The 16,208-nt window shown below is 50.0% G+C and overlaps 1 protein-coding gene and 1 long non-coding RNA gene across 2 annotated transcripts in view; one reads left to right on the top strand and one right to left on the bottom strand.

Moving 5' to 3' along the window:
- LOC119934225 overlaps window positions 1-1,206 on the bottom strand; it is a 37,908-nt gene extending 36,702 nt beyond the window's left edge. Inside the window, exon 1 of the long non-coding RNA XR_005452883.1 lies at window positions 1,080-1,206. This is a non-coding gene — a long non-coding RNA (uncharacterized LOC119934225). The remainder of the gene's footprint in view (window positions 1-1,079) is intronic.
- Window positions 1,207-1,848: 642 nt separating this feature from the next.
- Window positions 1,849-14,783, top strand: LOC119935005 (histone H2A.V). Its single transcript, XM_038754624.1, has 5 exons — window positions 1,849-1,931; window positions 10,296-10,373; window positions 12,111-12,224; window positions 12,959-13,088; window positions 14,453-14,783. The coding sequence occupies exons 1-5, from the start codon at window positions 1,929-1,931 to the stop codon at window positions 14,512-14,514; spliced, it is 387 nt and encodes a 128-aa protein (XP_038610552.1). The 5' UTR covers window positions 1,849-1,928; the 3' UTR covers window positions 14,515-14,783.
- The last annotated feature ends 1,425 nt before the right edge of the window (window positions 14,784-16,208 follow it).

Raw genomic sequence — 16,208 nt, 5'->3', positions numbered from 1 at the left:
GCCCCCAGTGGGCCACCCTGATCACCTTGTAACCTCCCCAGCGCTTGGAACAGTGCTTTGCACATAGTAAGCGCTTAATAAATGCTATTATTACTACTACTACTACTACTACTACTACTACTATCATTATTTAGGGTTTTGTCAATAAGCGGGCTGGAAAATGGGGATTAAAAGTGTGAGCCCCCAGTGGGCCACCCTGATCACCTTGTAACCTCCCCAGCCCTTAGAACAGTGCTTTGCACATAGTAAGCACTTAATAAATGCTATTATAATTACTACTACTACTACTACTACTATCACTATCATTATTTAGGGTTTTGTCGATGAGCGGGCTGGAAAATGGGGATTGAAACTGTGAGCCCCCAGTGGGCCACCCTGATCACCTTGTAACCTCCCCAGCGCTTGGAACAGTGCTTTGCACATAGTAAGCGCTTAATAAATGCTATTATTACTACTACTACTACTACTACTACTATCATTATTTAAGGTTTTGTCAATAAGCGGGCTGGAAAATGGGGATTAAAAGTGTGAGCCCCCAGTGGGCCACCCCGATCACCTTGTAACCTCCCCAGCGCTTAGAACAGTGCTTTGCACATAGTAAGCGCTTAATAAATGCTATTATTACTACTACTACTATCATTATTTAGGGTTTTGTCGATGAGCGGGCTGGAAAATGGGGATTAAAAGTGTGAGCCCCCAGTGGGCCACCCTGATCACCCTGTAACCTCCCCAGCGCTTAGAATAGTGCTTTGCACGTAGTAAACGCTTAATAAATGCTATTATTATTATTATTATTATTACTACTACTATCATTATTTAGGGTTTTGTCGATGAGCGGGCTGGAAAATGGGGATTAAAACTGTGAGCCCCCAGTGGGCCACCCTGATCACCCTGTAACCTCCCCAGCGCTTAGAACAGTGCTCTGCACATAGTAAGCGCTTAATAAATGCTATTATTATTATTACTATTACTACTATCATTATTTTAATAAATGCTATTATTATTATTATTATCATTATTATTATTTAGCGGGCTGGCGAAGTTTCCCACGTTCTTCTCCCCGACCTTGCCTTGCCTACCTTCCTGACGGGGGTCACGGCTTGCTCTAAAGTTCCCGGCGCCCTTGGTGGCTTTGGACAGAGGGGTCCGGCCGCACTGTACTGGACACCCCTAACTGGCAGCATTCGCACCAGGCACCGCCTCCATTTGGGGGGGGGGGGCAGAAATGAGGGGGGTTTCTCTAGACCCATCGTCAAGGGCCCCTGCGCCCGTCCTTCAGTTATTGACGTCTCATACAGTGTCTGAGCGGGAGAAAGGGGCGGTTAGTACGTCGACGGCCGTGACGGGAGGGGGGCGGGGCGAACCCGTCAGCGCGGCCGCCATTTCCCTCTCAGGCGGCACGAGACGCGGAAAAAATGGGCGGGAAACGAGCGGGGCGCCGCCATTGGCCAGCCCGCGAAGCCCCGCCTCCCCCCTCGCGGGAGGCGATCTCATAGGCCGGCTTCCGCGGGATCCCGCGCTCCCATTGGTCCCCTCCCCCGTCCGTCCCCGCCGAGCGAGGCGGTAGGGAAGGGGGAGGGGCGAGGCCCTGGCGCCCCACCCACTCCTCGCCCGAGCGCGCCGGCGCGGAGCTGGAGGCCCCGCCCCCGCGTGCCGTGTGCAAAAACAAACAGCCGTTAGCGAGGCGCGGGGGGGGGCGCCCGCGCGCGGGGGGCTGGGCGGGGCTGCGCTAGAAGGACGCTTCCTATTGGGCGGGAGCGGGGGTTCAAACCAGCAAGGCGGGCGGGGATTGGCGCGCGCGAGGGCGGGCGCGCGGGCGGGTCATTGTCTGGGGCTCCGGCGGCTGTGGCGGTGGCGGCGACGACGACGACGGCGGCGGCGGCGCGCCGGCTGAGGCAGCGACAGCAGCCGCGACCAGCGCCGACATTATGGTGAGGGACCGGACCGGACCGGATGGGACCGGACGGGACGGGACGGCTGCCCCTCGCCCTCCCTGAGGGGACCGGCTGGGGCCCCTCCCCCCCCCGCCCTCAGACGTCGTGGCGAGCCGGCGCTGACCCCTGCAGAGAGAGGGAAGTGACCCCCCCCAAAATCAAAATAATAACGATATTTGGTAGGCGCTTACTACGTGCCAAGCACCATCCTAAGCGCCGGAGAGGATACTTAATGATGGCATTTATTAAGCCCTTACTATGTGCAAAGCACTGTTCTAAGCGCTGGGGAGGTGATCAGGTTGCCGTGCTCACAGTCTTCACCCCCATTTTACAGATGAGGGAACTGAGGCACAGAGAATCAATCAACCGCATTTGATTGATTTTAGACTGTGAGCCCACTGTCGGGTAGGGACTGTCTCTATATATTGCCAGTTTGTACGTCCCAAGCGCTTAGTACGGTGCTCTGCACATAGTAAGCGCTCAGTGAATACGATTGGTGATGATGGTTGAAGTCAGGTGACTTCAAGAGAAGTCAAGTGACTTGCCCAAAGTCACACAGCTGACAGTTGGCGGAGCCGGGATTTGAACCCATGACTTCCGACTCCAAAGCCCGTGCTCCTGGGGCTCGGTTTTCATCCCCATTTTACAGATAATAATGATAATAATGGCATTTATTATTATTATTAATAATAATAACGATGGTATTTATTAAGCGCTTACTATGTGCAAAGCACTGTTCTAAGCGCTGGGGAGGTTACACGGTGATCATGTTGTCCCACGTGGGGGGCTCACAGTCTTAATCCCCATTTTACAGATGAGGGAACAGAGGCCCAGCGAAGTGAAGTGATTTACCCAAATTCACACAGCTGACAAGTGGCGGAGTCGGGATTTGAACCTCTGACTCCAAAGCCCGGGCTTTTTCCACTGAGCCACGCTGCTTCCCCTAAGCGCTTACTATGTGCAAAGCTCTGTTCTAAGCGCCGGGGAGGATACAAGGTGATCAGGTTGCTCCACTTGGGGCTCACAGTCTTCACCCCCGTTTTACAGATAATAATAATAATGGTGGCATTTCTTAAGCGCTTACTATGTTGGAAAGCACTGTCCTAAGCGCGGGGGAGGATACAAGGTGATCAGGTTGCCCCATTTGGGGCTCACAGTCTTCATCCCCGTTTTACAGTTATAATGATGGCATTTATTAAGCCCTTACTATGTGCAAAGCACTGTTCTAAGCGCCGGGGAGGATACAAGGTGATCAGGTTGCCCCACTTGGGGCTCACGGTCTTCAACCCCATTTTACAGATAGTAATAATAATGATGGCATTTCTTAAGCGCTTACTATGTGCAGAGCACTGTTCTAAGCGCCGGAGAGGATACAAGGTGATCAGGTTGCCCCACTTGGGGCTCACAGTCTTCAGCCCCGTTTTACAGATAATAATAATAATGATGGCATTTCTTAAGCGCTTACTATGTGCAAAGCACTGTTCTAAGCGCCGGAGAGGATACAAGGTGATCAGGTTGCCCCACTTGGGGCTCACGGTCTTCATCCCCATCTTACAGATAATAATGATGGCATTTCCTAAGTGCTTACTATGTGCAAAGCACTGTTCTAAGTGCCGGGGAGGATACAAGGTGATCAGGTTGCCCCACTTGGGGCTTACAGTCTTCATCCCCGTTTTACAGATAATAATAATGATGGCATGTATTAAGCGCTTACTATGTGCAAAGCACTGATCTAAGCGCTGGAGAGGATACAAGGTGATCAGGTTGCCCCACTTGGGGCTCACGGTCTTCATCCCCATTTTACAGATAATAATGATGGCATTTCTTAAGTGCTTACTATGTGCAAAGCACTGTTCTAAGCTCCGGGGAGGATACAAGGTGATCAGGTTGCCCCACTTGGGGCTTACAGTCTTCATCCCCGTTTTACAGATAATAATAATGATGGCATGTATTAAGCGCTTACTATGTGCAAAGCACTGATCTAAGCGCTGGAGAGGATACAAGGTGATCAGGTTGCCCCACTTGGGGCTCACGGTCTTCATCCCCATTTTACAGATAATAATGATGGCATTTCTTAAGTGCTTACTATGTGCAAAGCACTGTTCTAAGCTCCGGGGAGGATACAAGGTGATCAGGTTGCCCCACTTGGGGCTTACAGTCTTCATCCCTGTTTTACAGATAATAATAATGATGGCATGTATTAAGCGCTTACTATGCGCAAAGCACTGATCTAAGCGCCGGAGAGGATACAAGGTGATCAGGTTGCCCCACTTGGGGCTCACGGTCTTCATCCCCATTTTACAGATAATAATGATGGCATTTCTTAAGTGCTTACTATGTGCAAAGCACTGTTCTAAGTGCCGGGGAGGATACAAGGTGATCAGGTTGCCCCACTTGGGGCTCACAGTCTTAATCCCCATTTTACAGAGGAGGTAACTGAGGCCCAGAGAAGTTAAGTGACTTGCCCAAGGTCACACAGCTGGCAATTGGCGGAGCCGGGATTTGAACCCATGACCTCTGACTCCCAAGCCCGGGCTTTTTCCATTGAGCCACGCTGCTGCTTCATCCTCCTCCTCTTCCTCCTCCGCCCCTCCCCGCGGCTCGGCAGCGCCACGGACGAGTGTCATCGTGGGGGAGCAAAGGCCAAGCAGGACCGACCCCCGAAGGCCTGCCCGCGGCCCCCAGAGCAGGGAGAACCCGTCCGTCCAGCAGCCCCGGCCTCCAGCCCGCCACGTAGGACAGGACAGGATCACCCCCGGATCGCATTCCCAAGTTAGGTCGCGCTCCAGTCTCCTTTTGGCCAAAGAGAAAGTGATGGGATCGGGAAAACATCCACCCTTCGCGAAGATTGCCCGGGCGCCCGCCGTCCATTTTCCGTTGAGTGAACAAATGCCAACGGGTCGGGGAGCATCCTAGGGCCCAAAAGATACCCGATTTGCTGCCCACCCGGAGTCGGTAGTACAAAGCGTCATCAGCCTTTCTTTGAAATATTCAAACAAGTGTCCACACTTGGGTGTAAATTCCTTTTGCGAAGCAGTGTGGCCTAGTGGATAAAGCCCGGGCCCGGAAGTCAGGAGGACCTGGGTTCTCATCCCGGCTCTGCCACTTGTCTGCTGAGTGACTTGGTCAAATCACCTCACTTCTCTGGGCCTCAGTTACCTTATCTGTAAAATGGGGATTGACTGTGAGCCCCACGTGGGACAGGGATTGGGTCCAACCTGATGAACTTGTCCTCTACCCCACTGCTTAGTACAGTGCCCAGCACGTAGTAAGCACTTAACAAATACCGCAGGTATTAACCCAGGGCTTAATCCAGTGCCTGGCATATAGTGAGTGCTTAACAAATACCTCAATTTTTATTATTATTTTCCACCCACACCTTATGTACACAACATATTGGGGCCCCATACCAAGCCCTTGGACACACAGTAAAAGTGAGACAGAATTCCCACCACTAAGAAGCCTGAGAGGCAAAGGTTGATACAATAAAGGCCCAGTCAATCAATGGTATGTATTGCATGCTTACTGTGTCGAGCACTGTACTGAGCACTTGACTGGAATATTTAATTGGAATGGGATACTACCTTTGACTATTAGGCCTGTAGCACTTGGTCAATGTCGTGTCCTTTCCTGGAGCTCTTTGCATCAGGACTCTTGTGAATTTTGTTCCCCATCTAAAGGGTAAGGCCATCTTCACGGATTCGCTAACAAACCATATTCTATACTTCTCCCTAAACCCCCTCACTGCCCTTTATGCCGGATTAGGAGTTAATAAAGTAATATATGGAGAATTAAGCTTAAATAGGCTCGTATTCCCAAGACATCCGTTAACAGCAAAAGAAAGAATATTAATTTTCTAATTCCAAAGATTGGGGGGGAGAAAAATCTCAAGAAGGTGGCAGCATGGTTAATGTTTTTTTTTCCCTCCCCAACTGAAATATTCTAAGGCCCTTAAAATGCTCCGTTTAAAAAAAAATTCTTGGTGGAGGTAATTGTGGTTTTGTGACTAAAAGACTAGTAGATTGTAAGCTCTTTGAGGGCAGGGATCATATTCATTAACTCATACTCTCCCAGGTGCTTAAGTTCAGTGCTGTGCATAAAGTGCTCAATAAATGCTATTGATTGACCCTATATTGTAAGTCATGCATCCTGCTCTGACCCCAGATGTGATGAGATGCTATTTAGTGGCTCAGAATTCACATCCCAGATGACTTACGATGTATCTTGTGCTCAAATATAACATTTGTGGGGTGTCGATTCAGCTTGCATCACTTAATGTACAAGAGTTTGGCAAAAGGGATGAAATCCTTAAAGCATGTTTGGTGAGTCAATTCTACCCCTGAAACTACCTAGCATTTTCATATTTGTTCTTAACTGAATATTTGACAGCCAGTGGGTAGGTTACTTGTTCTAAAGTTCTAGATATCTTTTGTAATCAGGGATGACATCCACCCCCGCCCCCCAACCCCCACCCCTGGTGTGGGTGGGTGGGTGTGCGTGTGCATGCATGCGAGTGCCTGAATACAGAAAAAGATGGGTGCATGACCAGTACTCCCATCCTGCACGTGCATCCATACTGTCTCTTGACTTAAAGCCCCAGGTGCTCCTGACCAATGCTTTGGTTCAGGAATGGCTACTCTGTCCCCGGCTACTATGATCCCAACTGGGCTGGCCACTGCTGTAGCCTCCTGGGTGAAACATGTCCTCAGCCCAAAGCATGTGAGGGGACACCCGGTCGTTTCTTCAGCCCGTCTGGCTTGTGGCTCCACCCTGTCCCGTCGTGCCCCGGCCCACGCATGCACAGTCTGTCCAGCAGCGTTTGGGAATCCGGCCTCCAACTTCCACCCCTTGCCGGTGCAATAAGGTTTTCTTTTCTAAGCCCTAGGAACCAATGCATGGCATCCAGTAAGGTGCTCAATAAATGCTGCTGCTGCTACTGCTACAGGGCCTAACGTATTCATGGCTAAATAAACGTGGACGTGAACATAAAAATAAGGACTGTGGTGGGTTGTCATTTGTGGTTTCCTGTGCAGGTCTGATTTACATTGTTCCAGCAGGGGGGATTTTTTAAAGCTCCGGGGAAGGTCAGCTTGTCATTGCTCACCATTCTGGCTTCTGTCCTCCACTCTGACACGAGGACATGCTGTTGTGTTTTCACTCCTGAAAGCCCATTCATTTTGTTAAACTTACCATATCAGAAGATCCGTTCTGTGACAAAAGTGTGCCAGTGAGAATAATATTCTCACCCAAGAGGTGTTGCTTCAGCTGGGACATTATTTTCAAAAGAAGAGGAGCCCTGGTGTGGGGACAGGGTTGGTGCCCCACCCTTATTCTTCCAGCTACCTCAGTGCTTAGCTCAGAATAAGCACGTAATACTCTCGCGGTTGTTTTCTCAGTTTTGTTTTAATGGTATTTAAGTGCTTACCATGTGCTGGGCATAGCACTAAGCACTGGAGTAGATACACACTAACCACGTTGGACACAGTCCATGTCCCACAGTAGACTCACAGTCTTAATCCCCATTTTACAGATGAGGCAACAGGCCCAGAGAAGTTCAGTGACTTGCCCAGGGTCACACAGCAGACAAGTGGTGGAGCTGGGATTAGAACCTGGGTCATTTTTTGACCCCCAGCCCCGTGCTCTATCCACTAGGCCACGTGGCTTCTCAGGACTAAGGGTCCACCCATTCTAAGTCATTCCTGAACTCTCTCTGGCTGGTGAGGGAGCAGGGGATATCCGTTCAGTTAAACCTACAGCAGACTTGTCAGGTTTCAAAGCCTGCCTGCCTCCCTCATCTTGACACTGCACTCAAAACTGGGTGGAAATTTTAGATCTAAACCAAAGAAACTTTCCACACTGGGCTTGCAAAGCTTTGTGCTAATTAGTCTGACAGGGAAGAAAGTTCATCTCCATTATGCAGTAATCTATTTTCACCAGTTTCCTCTATAAAAACTGATTGAACAAAAAGGAGTGGGAAGGTCATATCAACCAACTACTTAAAAGGAAAATCTGAGGGTAAAATACTGTAGTCTGCATGATAGTGGAAAAACTTTAGTCAGTCAGCAGCATCAGGTAGAAGGGCATTGTCCTAAGCACCTGAAAGAGTACAATGAAGTTAAAAGTGATGAACCCTGCACTCAAGGAACATCCCTGGGAAATAGGCAGGTGCAGGCTACAGTTGGGAGGAAAAACGTATCACTGGTACTGAGGAGCAGGTAACATATGAACAAAAGTCCCGTGGAGCAGTCAAAAATGTAGATACTGAGGTGGTTAAGATTGATCCTAAGGTTAAGCTTAGGATCGATTTGCAAGTTTTCTCTTGCTTTTGATGGGAGGGGTGCGTCATTTACTGGGGCCACGTTCTCCGAAATGGTCACTTTGGATATTAGTAAAATAAGTTTAAAAAAGTAACACAAAAAACACTTATTGATGGGTGCGTTGAGTTGGATGTAGCTCTGAAAAAAAAATCAGCGGTATGAGAAGTTATTTTGCAGAGTGCTGTACTGAGTACTTGGGAGAGTCCTGTAGAGTGGATAGACATGATCCCTGCCTTCAAGGAGCTTACAGCATAGCTAGGGAGGTAGACACCAAAGTCAGTTACAAGTAAGGGGAAGCACCCGAGTTAAGTGCTCCACCCCACCACCCTCTGCCCGGGGTTGGTGTGGTGTGTGAGGACCCAAGTGCAAGGTGCTGAATTTAAGTGGAGAGTGCTAGATTGGGTTTACAGAGACACCCTGTTTCAGTTTTCATAATGGCTCCCTATTTTCATGAAAACAGAACCACAGTAAAGGGTCACGGGGTGGGGGCCAAACACATTGTGGCTCTCCCGAAGGCTTCAGGGCAGGACCCAGGAGCCTCATCAGAGGCGCATCTCTGAAAGCGAGGGGCTACCAGATGCGTCAGCCCTCCAAGCCGCTTGCGGTTGTGTCGAAGTGCATCGTTCGCTTCCTGCGGGAGTTTCCGTGCTCCAGCCCCGCACCCCTCCCTTTCGACCCAGTGTTGGGAAGGAGGACGATGGATCAGCCCAGGATGGAGGCTCCAGTAACCCGTGGAGGCAGTCCAGTGGACAAACAACCCCTCTCTTCCCATAGTGAAGCCTCACCGCTAGGCTTGGGCCAGGTGCCGCTCGGCGGGCCCAGGGTCACAGGCAGTCACCCTACTCACCCTCACCCATCTCACCCAAAACCTCCCCGGATCCAATGCCTTTCTAAATGCTTTAGTTGATTTGAATTAAGTGAAGAGAATTGAATTTAGATGGGAGACTATTTCGAGAGTTCCCCCGGGAAACTTATGTGCCCAATGAATGAATGAATGAACTTACACAGGACTCATCCGAGAAGGTTTTCAGCAGAACCCCACGAATCATCCTGTCATTGAGCGAGGGAAACCAGGGGGGCAACTCTTTCTCCATGTAATTAGCAAACAGAGCAGGGAGGCCAGACCACTGCCTTAGAACAGACCATCTAAAACAGGCCAAGGGACAGCTGAGTACTGGTAACTGGATTGTGCTAACACTCTGATTTGGTACTAAAATACATGTGGAAACTACCCTGCGGGTGACTGGAGTCGTACACGGGGATATAGACTGTAGGCTGGAAGCTCCTTATGGGTGGGAATGGTGTCTACCAACTCTGTCATACTGCATTTTCCCAAGAGCTGAGGACAGTGCTCTGCACACCGTAAATCCCTCAATAAGTACCATTGTTTGATTGAAGCTGCCAGCTCTTGGAGCAAGAATCATCATCATCATCAAAAGTATCCCATGGCTGCGGTCCCCTTGAAAGCTTTATGAAAACCATTTTCCAAGGATGGGAGCAGGCAGCATTAGGTTTTTAAAGATGCAGAATTCTAAATATTGCTAGTTAAGTAGCTGATTAAAGCAGCAGTTACTCTTTGTGAGGATGCCATTAACACTTTTTCTAATCACGTTTGGAGGTTAAAGTAAGCAGGTTTCTAAGAACCTAGAGTTTTATAAGGGATGAAAATAAGTGCTTATGTAACTTGAGTAAAGGTTTCTAAAGGAACAAGTGGGGAGTGTATGGTATAACAAACTCCATATCCAAGTCTCTAAGCTGCTAGGTAAAGCTACTCACAAGAGAGCCGTAATTGTATTCGTAAAGGGTGATCTGCTTAGAAGGTCTGACCTCATTTCTTTTTAATTAGGGCTTTTGAGGTACTCAAGGCGCTACAAGGTGTCCACTGTGTAGACAGTTGCAGATGGAAGAAGGGGGAGGAGGCAGAAAACTTCTTTTTTTTAAATCTCAGTAATGAGTTTTCTCCCCTAAACAGTCGTGTTTGTGGATGTTAGATTTTGTTCCTGATGTTTGCCAGAAGCGATTCTGAAAGTATTTTCTCGTTTAGGCCGGAGGCAAGGCTGGGAAGGACAGTGGGAAGGCGAAGGCTAAGGCAGTGTCTCGCTCCCAGAGAGCCGGACTGCAGGTAAAGCGGGCCAAATGGGTGGGTGGTTGTCACGCTCCAGTGATGTTTAACTTTTTTTGCTTGTCACGTTTCCGGATTGAAGTAGAAGCAAAGTTGGTGGCTGAACTGGGGGGGAAAAAACCCCAAAAAAACAACACTTTACCCCAGTGATAAAATTGTCCCAGAAACCTTTGGGCCTTGGTGATTTCTCTGCTGGCTTCATCAGGGAAAAAGGTAGCCAATTTGGTGCTCCATTTCTATGAAAATGTATAATTACTCTGGGCCTCAAAGTGCTTATGAGGGAGAAAGCTTCCTTGGTGCAGGGAGGCGAGCTCTGTGGAGGTTCCGCACAGCAGTGCTGCCTCGCTGCCCACCCACTGCCTGCTTCAGCCGGTCTGCACTGCTCCGAGTGGTCTCAAAAACCGAGCAAGCCAGAGGACTCCCTGCCTCGGGACTATTCATCTGAACGGCAAAGACCGTCGTTAGTGTCTTACCTGTTCACGCACCGGATACATGAACCAAAAACAGCAAACTGATGGTCTATCAGTTGTTCGGATAAAATAGCGAATTAATTGTAAAAAGCTGTAATACCTAGAGTCGAAATTTCTACTTGATTCTGCTTCGTAGGCTAGGGTTTGTTTCGGGCTTTGGACCGTGCCCAGTTGAGATCCTGCTCTAAATTGCCATTCCCTCCTCCCCACCCCATGTTTGGTTAAACTGTGGGTTATGGTACCACTCTTTCTAAATGAGTGGACAGTAAGGCCTGTAGGCATTATTTTCTACGAAATCCTAGGTGTTAGCATGAGCCACAGATTGGCCCCAGGCTCAGTTGGGCTAGGTGGAGCTAAGTTTGATAGGTGGTGAGGCAAGTTTCCCCAGCACTTAGTAAAGTGCCTGGTACAAAACTACGCAAGCAACAAATGACAAATAAGTTGGCCGTAGAATCTAAAGCAGTGTTAGAGCCCCTTGAGTCACCCGAAGATAGAAATGATAGTGTTCTGGCTCTAGGGACTGTTCCTGAATCTCCGATCTTTAGAGTAACATACTGCCTTCCTGGTTTAAAGGGCCAGGTTGCAGTGGAGGTGATCAGGGCCACCAACGTTGTGAGCCATTCTACTTTTACCTGGGCGACCCTGGGCAGGCAGCTGGTGGCCTCATCTTGACAGTTTAGGCTTGCAGCCCCGAGCTTGGCTCAAGCCAAGTCTCACCAGATGCTCTGGTTACAAAGCAGAGACACACGAACACACGTGTGCACACACATGGACCAGGCCAGGCCACCAGAGTCCAACGGGCAGAATTCACCCAGAGAAGCTCTGGCAACAAATGTATCTTTAGGCACCATGATTTTCTGCCCCTGCTATAAGAGGCCCATGTGAATTTTTTTCCAGGACAACTGCCCTGGAGAGTCCTACAACAGAAATCCAATTTTTCTTCCCTTTTTTTTTTTTTTTTAACTAATGCAAATCTGCAAACTCAGTTAAAATAATTCTGTCCCTCAAGCCTAGGGCCTATAAGGGCCAAGACCCCAGGCTGGCTGCTGGCCTCTAGAGGGGCTAGTCCCAACCCCCCAACTCTTTACCTCTCCCAGGATACATGGCTCTGGGGGGGCCCCAGGGGAGCCCCACCCGAGACCGAACTCTTTTTGCCAGTTGTCCTCTAGCTTGTTTTGCACAACTCTGCGAAGGGAGTATTGGATGACGCTTTCTCTGTGGGCTGTTGGTTTGGCCCTGTAGTTACTAACTCCAGCTCCTCTTTCAGTTCCCCGTGGGACGAATCCACAGACACCTGAAGACGCGAACCACCAGCCATGGACGAGTCGGGGCCACTGCGGCCGTGTACAGCGCTGCGATTCTGGAGTATCTCACTGCAGAGGTGCGGGATGCTTCCTGGCCCCCACAGACGGCAGGCTCGCTCTCCCACCTCGGCTCACCCCAGAGATCCTGACTGGCCTCCCGGGCAGTCCCGGGGCTGCCGCCCTTGCCTTCTGCGCTGCCCGGCTGTCAGTTGAGCGGGAATAGGGCAGCTCCTCCTGGCCCGGGAGCCCACTTGAAAACTTGCCCTGGGTGTGGGGGAGCAGGAATGTGGCCTGTTCATGCCACAGCCTCCCTCAGGGGCCTTCCGGCCCATCCCAAGGCCCCCGGCTGGCTGTTTCCTGTTTCCATGAGGTCGCGCTAGTCTCGGCTCCTGCCGGAGCCCCAGGGGGACCGGGAAGTTAAAGGTAAACAGGGATTGGATGCCAAGTGTTTGAGCGTGAGGTTACCTGTGCGCCAGATTGGCTATGTAGGAGCCATTTAGGCTTGGGTCAAGAGATTTGGCTGTGTTTTCACCTGGAACTCTATAGGCCTGGCTTGGGACAGATCTGGGCATTTGAATTGCACTTCTCTGTGCCTCTTAAGTCCCAGAGAAAACTGCAACCACCTGTGGGTGTTTCTTCTGTGGTAAAGCCTTCTATCTACTTCATCCTTCTCCCTGGGGAATTCCACTCTCCCGTGTGTGTACACACACACCCACCCACCACCACCACCACCCCAACCCCGATTGTGGGCAGGTTGGCCCTCCTGGGGTTTGCAGAGGCAAGCACACAATCCCCTAAATCCTTTCCACAGGTACTGGAGCTGGCAGGGAACGCATCCAAGGATCTCAAAGTTAAGCGCATCACTCCTCGACACCTGCAGCTGGCCATCCGTGGGGACGAAGAGTTGGACTCCCTCATCAAGGCTACCATTGCCGGCGGTGGTACGTGCCCCCCGGTGGGGCAGGGGTGGGACCCCAGGCTTTCTAGCCAGATAGGACTTGGGCCACTCTCTCCCAAACCCCGCTCACACGCGTGCTTAATTCCAAAGTTTGGACCCTAAGCCTGCCCATCGTGCACAATCCACGTTCTTGAGGGGGTGCTGCCCGTTCCCCCCGTGCCACTCTGTTGCTGTGCCCACCAGATCCGTTTGGTCCAGGGCTGTGTTGTTGTGTCAGGGCTGTGCAGGCACTGTTTCTAACAGGAGCGCAAACACCTCTTTAACAAGTGAGCATTTCTTCTCTCAAGCCTTGCAGTGGACACACCAATTCTCTGTAACATCTACTCTCTGCAGGTTTTCTCCTTCCTTTAACATTGTCCCAAGGCCTGCAGCAGTTCCCCATGAACTCTGGTCTTCCAGCTCGGTAGAATGCTTAGCTGGGCCTGCCGTCATTGCCGCCAGCCTGCTTGCTGTAGGGGATCAGGAGCCCTTCCTCCCACCACCAACTAAAGCCAAACCAAGGCCTCCTTAGAAACAGAGAGTCTCCTTTACCCAAATGCCAGTGGTAACAGCCTGCAGCCCTTTTCTCCTTGACTCCCTCAGATCACCCAAAGCCCTAAATTTCACGTGGAATGGCAGCAGGGAGGGAGCATGGCTGGAGAAGAGGCTGGGGATGGCGGGGAGGAGGGGGCAGGAGAGAGAGAGAGTGGAGTCCCCTGTTCTGAGCGGGTGCATGCATGTGTGCAGCTGTGACTGCCATTTAGCCAATCCCTTGGAAAACCAGGGAATGCTGCTAGTGGGCCTGAACTTTTTCCTTTAACTAGCAGAGCTCTCCCTTGATGCGGTGGTGGCGGTTGGCCAGGGATCGGGTCAGTACCCGTGTAGGGTATTTCCAGAACAGGAAAAGGGATAAACCGTGAATGGGGTCGTTCACCACTTCCATAGTCCCCGCTCAAATCACTGGCCCGGGCCAAGTGAGACCATCAGAATTGCAACGTTCAAACACCATTGATGATGATTGATGAATTGCCGGTGCCTGCTCAAAGTATAAATTCCATCAGAAGAATCATCATCATCATCATCAATCGTATTTATTGAGTGCTTACTATGTGCAGAGCACTGTACTAAGCGCTTGGGAAGTACAAATTGGCAACATATAGAGACAGTCCCTACCCAACAGTGGGCTCACAGTCTAAAAGGGGGAGACAGAGAACAAAACCAAACATACTAACAAAATAAAATAAATAGAATAGATATGTACAAATAAATTAAATAGAGTAAAAAAAATGTACAAACATATATACAATATATATAAGAATGAACCTCTCTGCTGCTCAGGCCTCTAAATCTGTTTGTGTTTTGTTCTAGGCGTGATTCCTCACATCCACAAGTCTCTGATTGGAAAGAAAGGACAGCAGAAAACCGCCTAGGGAGCTGTTAACCACCCTCTTCCTTCCTGCCGTTGTACTGTAACTGGGACAGAAGAAATAATGGGGATATGTGGAATTTTTTTAAAGAAATAGTTAAATGACGGAGCGTAGACAATTGACTGTAGACATGAACAAACATTTGTATGTTCTTTAGATTGGAAATCTGACAAAATCCCTTGTCACATAGCAGCAATTTGTGTGTTGATTGGCTAGGTTTCTCCCGTGTGTTTTATACAAAAATGGAACGGATAAAACCATTTTTTACAAAACTTGTGGTGTCAGAACTTCATTCCATTTCAGATTTGTGGGGTCACAACTTACCAGTTTAAGGAAGAATTTTCAGAAAAAAATCTGAAGTTTGTCTCAAGTGCGGGAGTCATCCGAAACACAAAAATGCTTGTCCCTCTCTGGCCATGGGGCAACGGGCAGATTTTAGGACTGCTCTTGCCAAGGGCAGAGATGGTGGAGGAAACCAACCATCGTGCGCCTAAGTGTTGGTCTAAATTCCAGCTCCTTGGAGTCGTGGGTGGTGACTGAGCAGTGGCAGCCTGGCAGAGACGGGAGAAGGAGAGGAGAGGGCAGGGCCCCAGAGTGACACCAGGAGAGCATTGCTCTCTCCCCTCCCAGTTGCCACTGCAGAAGCTTGCTTTCCTTGGGTCCTCCCCAGCCTCACCCATCTGGGGCTCACATCCCGCCTCCACCGCTCATCAGCTGTGTGACTTTGGGCAAGTCACTTAACTTCTCTGTGCCTCAGTTCCCTCATCTGTAAAATGGGGATTAAGATTGTGAGCCCCACATGGGACAACCTGATCACCTTGTATCCTCCCAAGCGCTTAGAACAGTGCTTTGCACATAGTAAGCGCTTAACAAATACCAAAATTATTATTATTATTATCCATTCAGGGCCACCTGTCCTATGGCATAACTCCCGTGGCCAACTACAGCTAAGCAGGTGTCTCTGCTCCCCGCTTCCAAACCTACCAGGTATCGGCCCAATGGCTAGGAGTCGATCACTTTGGGTCTTACTAGTCTACCTGGCCCAGCCACAGCCCGCTCCTAGGATTTCTCATCCTCTTCCCCGGTCAGTTCACCCCCTGCGATGCATCAGAAGCTCAAGTAATTCTCAACAGTGACATCCCCAGAGCAAATGGAGCAATCCGCACCAGGTCCTCGGGGGCGGACTGTCTGCTAAGCAGAGTTCATCACGCAGCTTGTGTCTGCGTGAGTAATGCAATTCCTTTCCGTTTCTAAGCAGCAGGACCTAGCAGAAAGAGCCTGGGAGGGTCAGGATGTGGGTTCTCATCCCGCCTCTGCCCTTGGCTGCTGGGTGATTTTGGTGAACTTCTCTGTGCCTCCGCTTCCTCATCTGTAAAATGGGGAGTCGATACCTGTTCTCCCTCCCATTTAAAACTGTGAGCCCTTTGTGGGACAGGGACGGTGTCCGACCTGATTATCTTACATCTAGCCCAGAGAATAGTTCAGTGATTGGCACATAATAAGCGCTTCACGAATGCCCTCGTTATCATTATTATTCTAAATGGCTAACAAGGGGTAGGGGCAGCGTGGCTTAGTGGAGATAATCCTGGGTTTGGGAGTTGGGAGGCTCAGGTCCTAAACCCAGCTCTGCGCCTTGCCTTCCCCGTGACCTTAGATTTAAACTTCGGTGCCACATTTTCCTTCTCTACAATGAGAAG

The sequence above is a fragment of the Tachyglossus aculeatus genome, chromosome 11 (genome assembly GCF_015852505.1).
Source record: "Tachyglossus aculeatus isolate mTacAcu1 chromosome 11, mTacAcu1.pri, whole genome shotgun sequence".
NCBI classification, from domain to species: Eukaryota; Metazoa; Chordata; class Mammalia; order Monotremata; family Tachyglossidae; genus Tachyglossus; species Tachyglossus aculeatus.
The sequence above is the reverse complement of the archived record's forward strand: the minus strand, read 5'-3'. Positions and strand labels throughout refer to the sequence as shown.

Bases quoted from the DNA above. Each gene is read 5' to 3' on its own strand.
- LOC119935005 (XM_038754624.1), top strand. The intron at 10,374-12,110 runs GTAAAGCGGGCC...CTCCTCTTTCAG, and splicing joins CCCAGAGAGCCGGACTGCAG to TTCCCCGTGGGACGAATCCA. The intron at 12,225-12,958 runs GTGCGGGATGCT...TCCTTTCCACAG, and splicing joins TGGAGTATCTCACTGCAGAG to GTACTGGAGCTGGCAGGGAA.